At 43.7% G+C, this 13,950-nt stretch overlaps 2 protein-coding genes across 2 annotated transcripts in view; one reads left to right on the plus strand and one right to left on the minus strand.

Annotated features, from left to right (window-relative positions):
• The window catches only part of DCAKD (dephospho-CoA kinase domain containing), a 29,755-nt gene extending 20,501 nt beyond the window's left edge, over positions 1 to 9,254 (minus strand). The window contains exon 1 of the mRNA XM_080922800.1: positions 9,163 to 9,254. The gene's annotated coding sequence lies outside the window, so the exon portion shown is untranslated. The remainder of the gene's footprint in view (positions 1 to 9,162) is intronic.
• Positions 9,255 to 9,572: 318 nt separating this feature from the next.
• The window catches only part of NMT1 (N-myristoyltransferase 1), a 36,101-nt gene continuing 31,723 nt past the window's right edge, over positions 9,573 to 13,950 (plus strand). Inside the window, exon 1 of the mRNA XM_080924390.1 lies at positions 9,573 to 9,715. Within this exon, the coding sequence (XP_080780516.1) occupies positions 9,585 to 9,715 (131 nt within the window). The 5' untranslated portion in view covers positions 9,573 to 9,584. The remainder of the gene's footprint in view (positions 9,716 to 13,950) is intronic.

A 13,950-nucleotide genomic window follows, 5' to 3' on the forward strand; every position in this document is an offset into this window, starting at 1 on the left:
CACATTCTTTATCAACTATTCTAAGGTCCCTGGTGACTAGGCAGGCTCATTCCTGGGATCTAATGTTGACAGGGCTGGAGTAGTGGGACACAGCAGTATTCAGGAGAGCTGGTAAAGCTACTAAAAAACAAACTCTTGGATCTTATCAAATCTACTAGCCATCATGGTGTCTGGACCTGCCCTTTTTTTTTAAAAAACTCTCTGTGAAATATATTTACATGTGTTTTTAATAATAGGACTACAATACCTAAAGTTAGAATAATCTGGAACGCAGTCTGGCCTAACAAGGGGGGAGGAGCAGATCAGGAAAGAAGGCATCCCGACCAATTGAGTGCCTCCAAATGTGGATAGAGCCCTTTCTCTGTTGTGTTACACCCCACACAGTTCATTACTCTTTAGCTCTAGCTTTCATCTGGCCAGCACAAGTTCATGGCAGTCACCTCCTGTGGGGTGAAAGCCACCCCCTGTGGGAGTGAAAGCTCCAACTCCAGGAGCGACTGATCTTCAATATCTAAATTACTGTAACTCTTATTTTGAAATAATGGCTCCATTTGGCCTATTACCTTGGTGTTATACCAGATTCCAGCTTGAGGAAGTAAGTAGACATTATAGTACAGAACAAATTAGGCACCAACACGGTATCGTTCTGAATTTTGCCCAGCACAATCGACCTTTTCCTATGCACTAAGTATTTATGACAGGGACTGAAAGAGGCCAGACCTGGCTTCAGTTATAAACTCTATTGTTCCCATAGTTGAGGTTTTCTGTAAGAATTCCGGATGTCAGCCCTGGCTTCTGTGCTGAGGAGCACTGGCCACCGCCACACTGCTACTTCAGACCCCATTTGCAGTTAGCATTGTCTAGTAATCCTTGTTGAGTACAGGCTCTTCCCACCTCTGAGTTTGGAAGCAGTCCTGTATTATTTGTTTCTCTAGTGTTTTTAGCACTTCCCTATAATACAAGAGTTTTCCTTTACAAGAGTTTCCTACCCTTTCCCCTTTCTTGAAATCGAATTCCCTCTGTATGTCCCGTTTTGAAAGTGAACCCTCTTTCAAGGTGTTCTGGCTAGTTTTAAACAAACTTGTCACAAGCTGGAATCATCTGAGTGGAGAAATTTTTTTTTTTCAGTTGAAAAAAAACTGTGCCTCAGCAGGCCGTGTGATGCACACATTTCATCTCCACACTCGGGAGGCACAGACAGGTGGATCTCTGCGTACTATAGGCCAGCCTGGTCTACAGAGTGAGTTCGAGGACAGCCAAGGCTACACAGAGACAGTCTCAAAGAACTAAAAAGGAAAAAAAATGCTTCTGTAAGATCAGGCTGTAGGCAGACAGGCCTGTGGGGCCTTTTCTTAATGATTAATGTTGGAGAGCTCAGCCCTTTGGGAGTGACATCACCTCTGGTTTTGGGTTGTAAAAGAAACCAGGCTGAGAAATCCATGAGAAGCAAGCCAGTATGAATCCCCCTTCCATGGTCCAGGCATCAGCTCCCACCTTCAGGTTCCCGCCTCAGCTTCCCTCAGGATATGTAAGCCAAATAAATGCTTTCGACCCAAGGTTGTTCTTAGTCATGGTGCATCATCATAGCAGTAGCAAGGTCTCTAGTACTGGGCTGGAGAGATGGCTCAATAGTTGAGAGCACTGACTGCTCTTCCAGAGGTTCTGAGTTCAAATCCCAGCAACCACATGGTGGCTCACAACCATCTGGAATGAGATCTGATGCCCTCTTCTGGTGTGTCTGAAGGCAGCTACAGTGTACTCATATATAATAAATAAATATTAATCTCTAGTCTAGTACCGGCATCGATGCTGGTCTCTTTTGGCTCTAGCATTTGACCACTTTTGATTAATCTGCTGTGTTGTTGCCATGGAATGATGATCGTTTGAACAATTTAGATAAAATGGACCAACCTCAAATCTCTGGGTACACCGCACCAGTCAGTAAGATGAAGGTGACTCCTAGGCAGACGGCTAAGTATGCCACAGGGCTCCCAGAGCCTCCTGGGCCTGACAGTAGTATTTACACCATCTGGAATTTGAGTTCAAGTTACTTGTATGAATTGTAGTTCACGTGGTTGGTAAGGATGGTTATTTCCCATCCTGTGGGCTATCTAGCCTCATGTACAGGGCAAATGATCATCATGATAGGTTATGCTGACAGGAAATACAGGCGGCTGCAATAGATTAGCCATTATTATATCCAGCGATTCTCCTTACACTCTGTTACTGGAATATAAGGTTCATAATCACGTCTCTATGGAAAAAACAGGTGACAGAAATTACTGCCAGGAAACAGATTTACAGGGATGGCTCTATGGAAGATAGAGGAAACGTTTGTGTCTCAAATATCTATGAGGAGGGACAAGGGTTTTTCTAGAACAAAGAGGTTCCAGATGTGCTGGAAATCTCTGTACTGTGGAGTGTCTTTTGAGTCACTGCCATTGCTTCTTCACCTCTCCTTGGAAAGCTGAGTAAATTGACTAGACTCTACTTTCTTTAGCCTTCTGGAGACTGAGGCAGAGGGATCAGGAATTTGAAGGCTAGCTTCAACTCCATAGTGAGGTCAAGCTATCAGCCAAGTTCTGGGCCACATGGGACTCTGTCTCAAAGGAACACACATAAAAGGTGTGTGTGGGGAGAACAGGGGGATGGGTGGTTAAAAGATTAGGGTACCAGTCTGGCAAATCAGATCTGTAATGCCAGCTACTTGGAAGTCTAAAGCAGGAGGAGCAAAAGGCTAAGGTCTGCCTGGGCTAGACACAGTTCAGAGCCAACCTGAGCAAGTTAGAGACTCCATTTCAAAATAAAAATTTTAAAGGGTTAAGGACAAAGCTTAGTGATAGAACATTTGGCCTGGAGTCCAAAGGTCAATTCCAGTATAGATAGGTAGATAGACAGGTGATAGATAGATAGATAGATAGATAGATAGATAGATAGATAATGGGGAAAAAATAAATTCACCTCAGCCTCAAAACTGGCTGGGGTCATGCTACAATGTTGTCTAATTGTCCTTTTTTCTTTTTAATCCTCGCTCCTGCCCTGGAGAACCTGTTTGCTGACTGAGCTGGCTTGGTATAAAACTAAATGTACTCTCCATGTTTACTTTAAATAAATATTAATACACAATTAAATTTATACCATGCTTTACAAATACCATTAATATTCATTCTTTATTTAAAAACTTCCACAGCTGGGTACGGCAGTATGTGTTTGTAATCCCAATATTCAGGAGGCTGGGCAGGAATGTCATGAGTTGAAGGCTAACTTGGGCTACCCATTGAGTTCCATCCACAAACTGTCTCAAAAAGAAGATAAACAAACAAACAAACAAATAGATAAATAAATGAAGGAAAGAAGAAATGGAGGAAGGAAGAGAGAAAGGCTCCTAAAAATAGACCTCCCCTAGGTCCTCACAAAGTCCAAACTCCCTAGCTAGCCTCACAGCCTTTGTAATTTGGCCAGTTCACTAATCAAAGGAGGCCCTGTGCAAGAGGAAGAACAGATAATATGATTCTCATGCCCAGCTCATCTAAGGTCCCAACTTCATACTAAGCATCAACACTGGACAAATCACTGAATGAAACCTGACCTGCTCAAATATAATAGCAGGTGACACAGATCAACAGGATGGGATGCTAGCAAGAAAGTGTTGTACAGACACACACCCCCAGCATGCATTTGTACAAACATACCTCGGGCATATGCTATGTCCCTGGTACACATACCCCCGGCATGTACTCTGTGTCCCTGCAGGTCTTGTTTGCACTAGGACCTTAACCCTTCTTTGCTGCCCCTTGCTCGTGCTTAAAGCTAACAATTTAATTGTTGTTACCTGTTTCTTTGTCTTTAGGAACAGAAAACAAACCCAGGATCTCCCACACGTTAGACAAAGGTCCTGCCACTAAGCCCCACTCAGCACATTTTAATGGTCATTGTGTGCTGGCCTACGAGATACATAGAACTGAGGGGAATCGAATATGACCTCCCACCTCATACAATGTAAGGTCCTCTGGTGGACAACCACTCACACTAAAGCAAATCTGCAGGTTAGCATGGGGGCCGAAGGTATGTGTGTGTGTGTCTGCAGAATCCTAGACGTTACAATGAAGGAAATGCAGAGCTTAAGTTTCTAAAAGGCAACTATAAAGTCTGTTTTATGGGGAAAGAGATGTGGCTCAACTGCAGAAATGTGCTTTCGAGGTACATACAATGCCCTGACGGGCTCTCTAGTGCCACACAATTGGACGTGCTAGTGCATATTTATGATCTCAGCATTGGGAGACAGACAAGGAAAATCACAAGTTCAGGGTCATCTGGATGTATAGCAAGTTCTAGAATACCTAAGACTGTCTAATCTAGGATATGTCTTATCTAGGATACATAAGAAGGAACAAAGGAAGAAGGGAAGAAGGAAACAAAGGAAGGAGAGATATCCCAGTGGTTAGAGTCACCTGCTGCTCTTCCCAGGACCCAAGTTCGGTTCCCAGCATGCACATGGTAGTTCACAACCATTAGCAACTCCAGCTCCAGAGAGTCGGACTCCTTCTGACTCCCAGGGTACTAGGCACACAAGTAATGGACAGACACACACACAGACAAAACACTTAAACACATAAAATAGAAATAAAAATTTAAGAATGTTAAAGTCTCCCTTTTTCCCCCCTTAAAACTTTTTTCACAATGCCACCCCAGAAATATGTACCCTTGATTTCATTACCTGTTCCATGGTGCGGTGCACATGTGGGAGCCAGAGGATAATTTCTAGAAGTCAGATCTTTCCTGCCATTACAGGCTCTGGGTCTAGAACACTGGTTGACAAGTTTGCCTGGAAGTCGCTTTTACCCTCTGAGCCATTTTGTCCTGCCGGCTCCTAACTTACTGTTTTAAAGTGCAGGGAATGACAGGAACAGTCTTAAACCCACAAAACTGAGCGGGAGGCCCAGTGCTCTTTGGGTCACATGTTATGACTGTGTCTCAGGAAGAAACAAGGCCTCCTTCCCAAAAGTGAGCTCTGGAAGAGGTATGAAGCTCTCGTTCACACCCAGATAGTTAGCCTTGCTCTTTGGAGGGAAGAGACCCTTTACCCTAAGATTACTTACTAATCAATTTGTACAGTATGACACAGCATGGTGCCACAAACCTTTAATCCCAGCATTCAAGTGGTAGAGGCAAATGAATCTCTGTGAGTTCAGGGCCAATCTAGTCTATACTTCCAGTTCTAGGATAGCCAGGTATATACAGACCCTGTCTCAAAAATTTAAAACAAACGAGTCAGAGAGTTAAGTAAAGCAACCTGGAACTCTCTATGTAGCCAAACATGACCTGGACTTTCTAATCCTCCTCCGTTTATCTCCTCAGTTCTAGAATCTCAGGTAATATCACACCTGGCTTATATGGTGCTGGGAACTGAATTTAGAGCTTTGTGCATTTTGACAAGTATCCTACAAACTAAGAAAAAGCCCCAGACCCTCGAATATGATCTTTTGGTCACAAAAAATACAATTATAATCACTGGCTCCCAAGTCTTGAGGATCAAGTCCATATTCTTCCTCCTTTCAGCTTAACTCTTGCCTACTTTCCTAATATTGCCTTTGTCACCCCCCCATCTCCACTTCCCCAGCCCCCATAATATTTAAAATTAAACCCAGGATCTCAGGCATGCTCGAAAAACTCCCTACCACTGAGCTATCTCTAGTTCAGTCGCACTGGTTATTTTTACGGAGGGTCTCACTTAGCTGGCAGGCTGGCATTGCTCTACAACACTCGCCACCTCTCCCCACCCCCTGCTCCCAGCAGATGGGATGACAGGCTTGTACCACTAACCTAGCTTCCAATCTTGACTTGTAATATGTTCCTCATCCTCTAACCTATAGCTTTATCAATTCATTATGGTAGTGCAAAAGCACCATCCTGGGATGGGAGATGGTTCAGTGGGAAAAAAAAAATTTTGTTGTGCTCGGCATGGTGGCTCATGCCTTTGACCCCTGCAACTGGAAACAGAAGCAGGGAGATCTCTGATTTCTAGGCTAGTCTGGCTTATAAATCAAGTTCCAGGACAGCCAGGACTCCAAAGTTAAAGCAACAACAACAAAAGAGTATCTGCTGTGCAATCATGGGGACCCGAATTAGAATTCCACAACATCCATGTAAAGTCTTGCCTAAAAGCTTCAGAACACGTAGATCCCATGGTCTCTCTGGCCAGCCCATCTGACAACAGCGAGTGAGCTCTAGGTTCAGTGAGAAAGCATTTCTCAAGGGCATAAGGTGGAAAGTGACAGAGAAAAACATCTTTTCTGGCCTCTCTATGGGCGCTGTGGGTGTATGCATGTGCACACATACACACATGCAACCTCCCCCAGAACATGGAACAGAAAGAGGGAAATAAGGCATTCTCCTTCTGCCTAGAACATCTACCCTAACAGGTGAGCTGCGGTTTGTTGTTTTGGTTTTTAGTTTGTTTGTTTTGCTTCTCAAGACAGAGTTTCTCAGTGTAGCCCTGTCTATTGTGGAACTCAGAGACCCACCTGCCTCTTGCCTCCCGAGTGTTGGGGTATAATGGCTGTTCCTGGTTGTCAACTTGACTATATCTGGAATGAACTACAATCCAGAATTGGAGGGCTCACCTGTGATCCAGATCTTGAGGTTGGAAGACACAGGTTTCTGACCTGGATCTTGACATTAAAATCTTGAAGCATAGTGGCCATGAAAAGCTTAGGCTCAGGCAAGGTAGCACAGGCCTTTAATCTCAGGAGACGGAGGCAAGGAGATCTCCGAGTTCAAGGTCCGCCTAGAACAAGCAAGTCCCAGATTGAAAGAAGGAAGATTCACTCTTCTCTGCCTGTTTGCATTACATCTGTTGGAACCTACTTCTACAGAGGACCAGCTAAAACAAGTAGCCTAGTGGGGCTGAGCAACTGCTTGATCCTAGACTTCCCATTCACAGCTGACCGTTGTTGGATTAATTGGACTACAGACTGTAAGTCATCACAACAAATTCCCTTTATATGTAGAGACAGTCCATGAGTTCTGTGATGCTAGATAACACTAACTAATACATGGGGTTAAAGGGCATCACCACTGCCCTGTTGAGTGTACTTTTCTTATGAAAACTCAGCTTAGCTGTCATTTCCCCCAGGATCCCTTTACCCAGACTAAGGGCCTGGATTCCACTGAGACATTGTCGCCCTGTCCCCCAACTCCAATAAATACAAACGTGACCATTTAGAAGTACTGGCTGTTTTTGTTGTCGAGAAAAAAGTTTCATTAAGTAACCCAGGCTGACCTCAAACTTGTGATCCTGGTTTAGCTGTGAAATTTTCTTTAAAATATTGTATTTTATTATTTTAAATTATGTGTATGCTTGTGTATCTGTGTGTGGGTTTGTATACATATGTTGGCACCCATAGGGCCAGAAAAAATACTATGGAATTCAGGGTAGCCTCAAACTTGCTCTATTCCTCCTTCCTCTGCCTACAGTCCTAGGGCAAGGCCCATAGAAACCTACATCTTCATTCTTCCTGGACCATAAAACATGTCTGTGCAAAAACCAACAACAGAGGAATGGGAATCAGAATAGCCGTGCAACTGAGCATCACTGAGTTTGGGGACACACACAGTTTCCTTCAAGTCCCCTCCCCCATCCACTTTACACAAGCATCTAAGTTACAAGAGACAATAGAAAAGCTAACCTCCAGAAGGTGAGATGGCTCAGTGGGTCGAAGTGCAAGCATGCACACACATCGGTAAGTGTGAAAAGCTGGATGCAGTAGTGCATAGTGAACCCAGGGCCTTACACATGCCAGGCATGTCCTCTACCGATGAGCCCTAATGCTACCACGGCACCATGTTTCAGAGCAGTCTTGGTCCTGAAGAGATGAGTATAGCTGACTGCTTTCCAAAATCAAACAACCAAGGATTGTTTGCATCTTTGGAGTCTATTTGCTTCTCTGGGCCCGCCACTCATGTAAGAGGAGTTGGCTATATTTAGCTCTTCAGTGTTTTTTTTTTTTTTTTTTTTTTCTTTCATTTCCTGTGAGTCAGAGGGGAATTGTTTCTTCTCTTGTTCCATTTTGCAAAGGCAAAGGCCATTCCCCTTTTCAGCCATGCAGCTCTCAGATGGTAAGAACCAGTCTCTCACCACCCACCATACTCAAATAAGAAGTCTCTAAGCCCGTGTCTTTGGGCTATCTTCTCAGGATTATGATTAGATTAGCTAGTTACAGGACAAAGACCAGAGGGACTGAAGCATTCAGGCAATTCTAAGATGCCGCAATTACCTTCCTAGAATGGATTTTTCCTTGGCAGCTGCCTGTATCCAACAGTGTGACCACTGTGTTGGTAAAGCTCGCAAAGAGCACAGAGTAGGTAGTCACAGATTTATAGACAGGCTTTGCCGCCTACAAACAATGTACCAGCTTTTCTGGAACAGTCTTTTCATCTGTGAAAACGGAATCATAATGGCATACACATTCTAAGCTTGTTAAAATTACATGAAATTGTGTACAAAAAGCCTTATCCCAGAGCCTGGGGTGTAAGTGCTCATTAAAGACTTGTGTGAGGTAGGGGAGATCATGAGGCTAGACTAAGAACTACAGGCATTTAAGGAAGGGCTAAAAATGGTGGAGGAAATAGTTCTCAGGTACATAAGCAATGAAATCGTATACATACTACATTATGCATACTGAGAGGGCTGTATTTATATTATATATTTAGGGAAACACACACACCTATGTAACAAACTACTAATGAAAAAGAGGCCATGGATTTGAGAGCAAAGTGGGGTGCATATGGGCGAGGTTAAAGGAAGGAAAGGGGAAGTGGGGAAATGATATAATTATTATAATCTTAAAAAAAAAAAAAACTTATGGAAGGCTCTAGTGGGGAATCAAAGGGATAATGTGAAGAAAAGCTCAGTGCAAAACTAGAAGCCAAGAAATGGTAAGCCTCGCCTGCAAGCAATCAAGTCTTTTGACTCAGGGTCAGTGTTCCATACACTTCAATCCACTGCCTCCCAGTTTTAGATTTCCAAAGACCCAGGCCTGTCTAAAGGCTGGAATGGGGAAGGCAGCCGAGAGCAAACCTGGCTTCCGGTAGGAAAGCCCTCTGAAGGGCATTTGAGTTCCTGGAGAGTCGCAACCATGGACCTCAGTGTCTTTCACTTACCCAAGAATGGAAACGGTCCTTAACGGTAGCCGATAACGGCTCACCTGTGGCCCGGTGATTACTAAGGGTGCGCTGCAAACCTTGGACTTTGCAAGCCCGTCACTCGCGAAACTCTAATTCAACATGGAACTGCAACTCCCAGCATGCCCCGCGACCACCCTGTAAAGCGTGTGGCTCCCTTCGTCTCAAAGCCCAGCTGAACTTGGAGCTTCCGGAATTGCTGCCCGTTCCTACCAAGGCAGCGTCCTTTCGTGATTTCTGGGTTTTGTAGTCCATATCGGTACAATTTCTTAAAAACAAGTGACCCTAGGTGTCATCTTTTTTCATACAAACTACAAAACCCAGAAGACAGCGCATATCTCCCCTGTCCAATAGGAGCCCTCCATGTAGCGGGGCGCGGAGTCCGGCTCTCGCAACCCAAGATGGCGGATGAGAGTGAGACAGCAGTGAAGCTGCCGGCACCTTCTCTGCCACTGATGATGGAAGGGAATGGAAACGGCCATGAGCACTGCAGCGATTGCGAGAACGAGGAGGACAACAGCCACAACAGGGGGTAACGAGATCAATCGTAGCCCAATTCCTGTCCGGTCTTCTACAAGCTGGGGATTTGGGGTGCGGGGAAGTCACCGGGAGCTTAGTTTAGCCCCACCCCCATGTTCTTATTGGCTAAGCTATTGAGAACCTGCCTAGCGATTGGTTTTTGCCTTTGTCATTTACCAGGATGGGTGCTCAAGATATTAAGGGTCGAAGACATGCAATACTTTTATTATATAAAAGTTCTGTTTAGTGTACCACTCCCTTGCTTCAGGCACGATGGGGGAGAAGAATGTTTTGAACGGTGGGCTTCAATAGTACGACTCAGAGCAATCTAGAAACTGCAGTTCAGAAGGAACGTTATTTATAAAGGTGTATGAGAAACGTGACTAGCAATAAACTAATAATAAAACATTTAGTTCACGGTCAATGAGGAAATTCACCAGGCTATACAAGCCATGTGTATAATTATGTTGTAAAATATAACTGCCAGACAATTCCAAAATATAAACTGAATCCTGTGTTATTAGCGATGTGATAATCTTTTGATTTATTCAGTGTCTATTGTGGTTATTATTAGAATCAATTTTCATTGTGCCTTTGTTAATTTAACGAAGTACCTCAAAGCTTCAACAAACTGATGTTGCTTCTTGGAGAACATGTGGTACTTGGGTACTACTGCACATCTTGTACTTTAGGGTCTCCCTGGGGTTTTTGTTTGTTCTGTTTTTGTTTTAAGACAGGTTCTTGCTGTGTAGCTATGCCTGGCCTGGGACATACAATGTAAAACAGATTGACCCCACACTTGGGGCGATGTTCTTGCCTCTTCCTCTCAGGTACAGGGATTACTGTTAAAGGCCACTGTGTAGATCAGGGTCTTACTATAAGTAATTGCTGTCTTTTGTTACTGGAGGAAAAAAAATTTTTTGGGGGTGTGTGGTTCTCTGAGTGTGTGGTAGTCTGGTTTTTATAGCTAGATTCTGTTATAACCAACTTGTCGTTAGCTGTAGCCAGCAGCTTTTAGCTTCACCCCTTACCCCAGTTAAAGTTGAGATAAAGGTAGAAGGTCATAACCTTTGGCTACACTCTATTCTCCTATCTTAACAATGGCTGAGCAAAGGATTAAATGATTAGTAATCTGACTGTGGTGGGTTTTAAGTTTAAAAAAAGATCCAGCCTCTTGTTCTCTAACCAGCATGGGGAGGGGAGGGGGAATCACAAGAATGTGGCAGAAAAGGAAGCTTGCCAAATTTGATTTCATGACTCTTCTATTGCTGTAATTCACAGCAGATCTAATGTAACAGCTTCATTTAAGCCAGCTAGCTATTCCTAAGAATGGAAGAGCTGAGAAGGAGGAAGTAGGTGCTGGGGGAACACAGGACAGGCCTCTTGAGGGAAGAATCCCAGTCAGACGAGAGGGCTGAATGGGAAAGTCCCTTCAGAAGTGGAAGCACAACTTTTTCTTTGTTCGTTCTGTGATTGCTCTAATTTTCTCTGTAAAAATGTTGCTCTAACCCGTGTCAGGTTTTTTGGGGGTTTTGTCTTGTTTTGTTCCTTTATAGGTTTTGTACACTGAAAAACTGCAGTTTGTAAAACTTTGCCAAGATTTGAGGTTCATATAACTTGTTCATCAAGCACATTCTCACCGTGTCTCAGGCCTTGGTGTTCAATCACAAGCATGAAAACCAAGAAAATCCTGTTTGCCAGGGAGTTCTTTGTTTTAGTTTTGGTACCACAGAGTGATAGCTCCCTTTTCCCAAAATCTTTAGGAGTGATATTCCCTGGGTAGTGTTTTCTGGATATGATTTGAGTGAGCAAATTATGTTAGTATATCAAACCTCGGGTGTTCGTGAAAATGAAGTAGTTTGCAGGTGGCATTTGACAAATGAAGGTCCTAGTCAGAAGCAAATCTACTTCTGATGTGTAGAATTAGCATTTTCCTCTAACTTTGAAAGCAAAGTTTCTTTATCTACAGTTGTTTCTAAGAGTAGAGAGCATTTAGGATGTAGGTCTCCCTTCCTGTTCTTCTTGTCTTCCACTAACTTTCCCCAGCTTGCCTTCCATTAATTTTACAAACTCCATTCTTGTAGCTTTATTATAGCAATGAATAACATGTTTTGATAACTTACTGAGTGTGTCCAGGTCTCCGAATCATGAGCTATTAAATGAGAAAAAGAATTATGTCCTGTATATGCCTAGTGCGTAGTAGGTGTTAGTGAGGGCAGGGTCTCACGTAGTCCAGGCAGCCCTCAAACTCTTTTGTATTGAGAACAATCTTGAATTTCTAGTTCTCCTGCTTTCTCTTTTTCAGTTCTAAGGTTGTAGGCACATTTCCAGTTTTAGATTTTTTACATACATACTTTCGACAATAAATCGTGTGTGTGTGTGTGTGTGTGTGTGTGTGTGTGTGTGTGTTTAGAGATCAGAAGAGTTTTGAGGGCTGAGTTCTCTCCTTCTATCTTGTTAATGTGTCTTTCAATATTTCCGCCTTGCTGTGCACACTAGGTTAATTGGCTCCCAGGCTTCCAGGTGGTTCTCATCTCAGCCTTGAGTCCCCTCACAGGGACACAGATCGCAGGTGTGCCGCCACCTGCAGCCTTTCCAAATGGTTTGTGTGGATGGAACTCAGTCAGTCAGGCTCATCTTTATCACCACCTTCTCACCTGCATTGCTGAGATACAGAAACCAGCCACCCTCCAGTTTATTATGGAAGCTTCCCTCTTTTTTCTTTTTGAACTGTTTCCTGCCTGTATTCTTTCTTGTTTTAAGTTTTTAATTTTAGTTTAAAATTTTTTAGTTGTGTGTATGAGCATGCATGTGCAGAAAAGGGCTTAAGTCCCCTGAACTTAAACATGGATGTAGCCTTCAACAACCTCTGAGCCATCTCTCTACCACCCCCCTAAATTATTGCACTTCAAATTTTTTTTATTTATTTTGCATGTGTGTATGTGGGTGCACACATGCTGCATGCATGTGTGGAGGATGAGAAACAACTGTCATTTTGTCATTCCACCATGTGGGTCCCAGGGATCTTTCCCCACAGTGACATTTGCCATCCTCTTCTGCTTTTGAAATGGTATGTTTTCCTCATGTCCTGATCAAAAGATACTTTAAAAAAAGGTGCTGGTATATGTTGTAGCATGTGTTTATAATCCCAGTGTTGAGGCTGAGGCCAGAGGATTACCAAGAGTTTGAGGCCTGTCAAAGCTAGAGTGAGACCATTTCAAAACAGTGGACATAACAAAACAAAAGGAAGCAAGTAAGTTTTCACTTCTAGTTTATTCTGTTGCTCGGATAAAGGTTTATGTAGTTTACAGTTCCAGGTTGCCATCCATTGTTGAGGGAAGTCAGGACAGGAACCTAAGTAGGAACTCAAAGGCAGAATCAGTGGAGGAACACTGCTTGGGAGCTCACTCCTTGTGCTCCTCCACTGTGTGTGTGTGTGTGTGTGTGTGTGTGTGTGTGTGTGTGTGTGTGTGTGTGTGTGTCTGTCTGTCTGTCTGTCTGTCTGTCTGTGTCTGCTGTATGTGTGTGGCTGTCTGTGGAAGCCCGAAAAGGACATCAGTTCCCCTGGAGTTACAGATGGTTGTGAGTTACCCTGTATGGACTCCAAGAACCAAACTTGGGTCCTCTAGAAGAATCGCTAGGACTTTTTTTTTTAAAGACAAGATCTCACTATGCAGTTCTGGCTGGTCTGAAACTTGAACTGGGCTTGGCTTGAACTCACAAGAGCTCCACCTGCCTCTGTCACCCAAGGGCAGGGATTACAGGCATATTGCACCATTCCCAGCACAACTAGTGCTAATTGCTAGGCCATTTCTCTGGGCTCTTAGTTTTCTTTCTTTAGGTTTTTTGAGACAGGGTTTCTCTGTATAGTCCTGGCTGTTCCTGGAACTTGCTCTGTTAACCAAGCATTCCTCAAACTCACAGAGATCCACCAGCCTCTGCCTCCCAGGTGCTAGGACTAAAAGTGTGCTCCAGCATTCCCCAACTTAGTTTTCTTTCTTAAGCAACTATCTGCCTAGGAATAGTGCTGCCCACAGTGGGCTGGGCCTTCCTGTATCAGCACTCAAAACATATCCTAAAGCCAATCTGATCTAGACAGTTCCTCAGTCCTGTCTCTCTTAGTTGACTCCAGGCTGTCAGGTTGACAGTGTTTGCAACTAGGGCAGAAGATAAACTATGCAAAGCTTTCCTTACTTGCTTTTTTTTTCCTTTTGTCTTAGAGTGGCTGTGTCTGGGCTCTATGTTGGC

This window comes from Micromys minutus, assembly GCF_963924665.1.
Source record: "Micromys minutus genome assembly, chromosome: 10".
NCBI classification, from domain to species: Eukaryota; Metazoa; Chordata; class Mammalia; order Rodentia; family Muridae; genus Micromys; species Micromys minutus.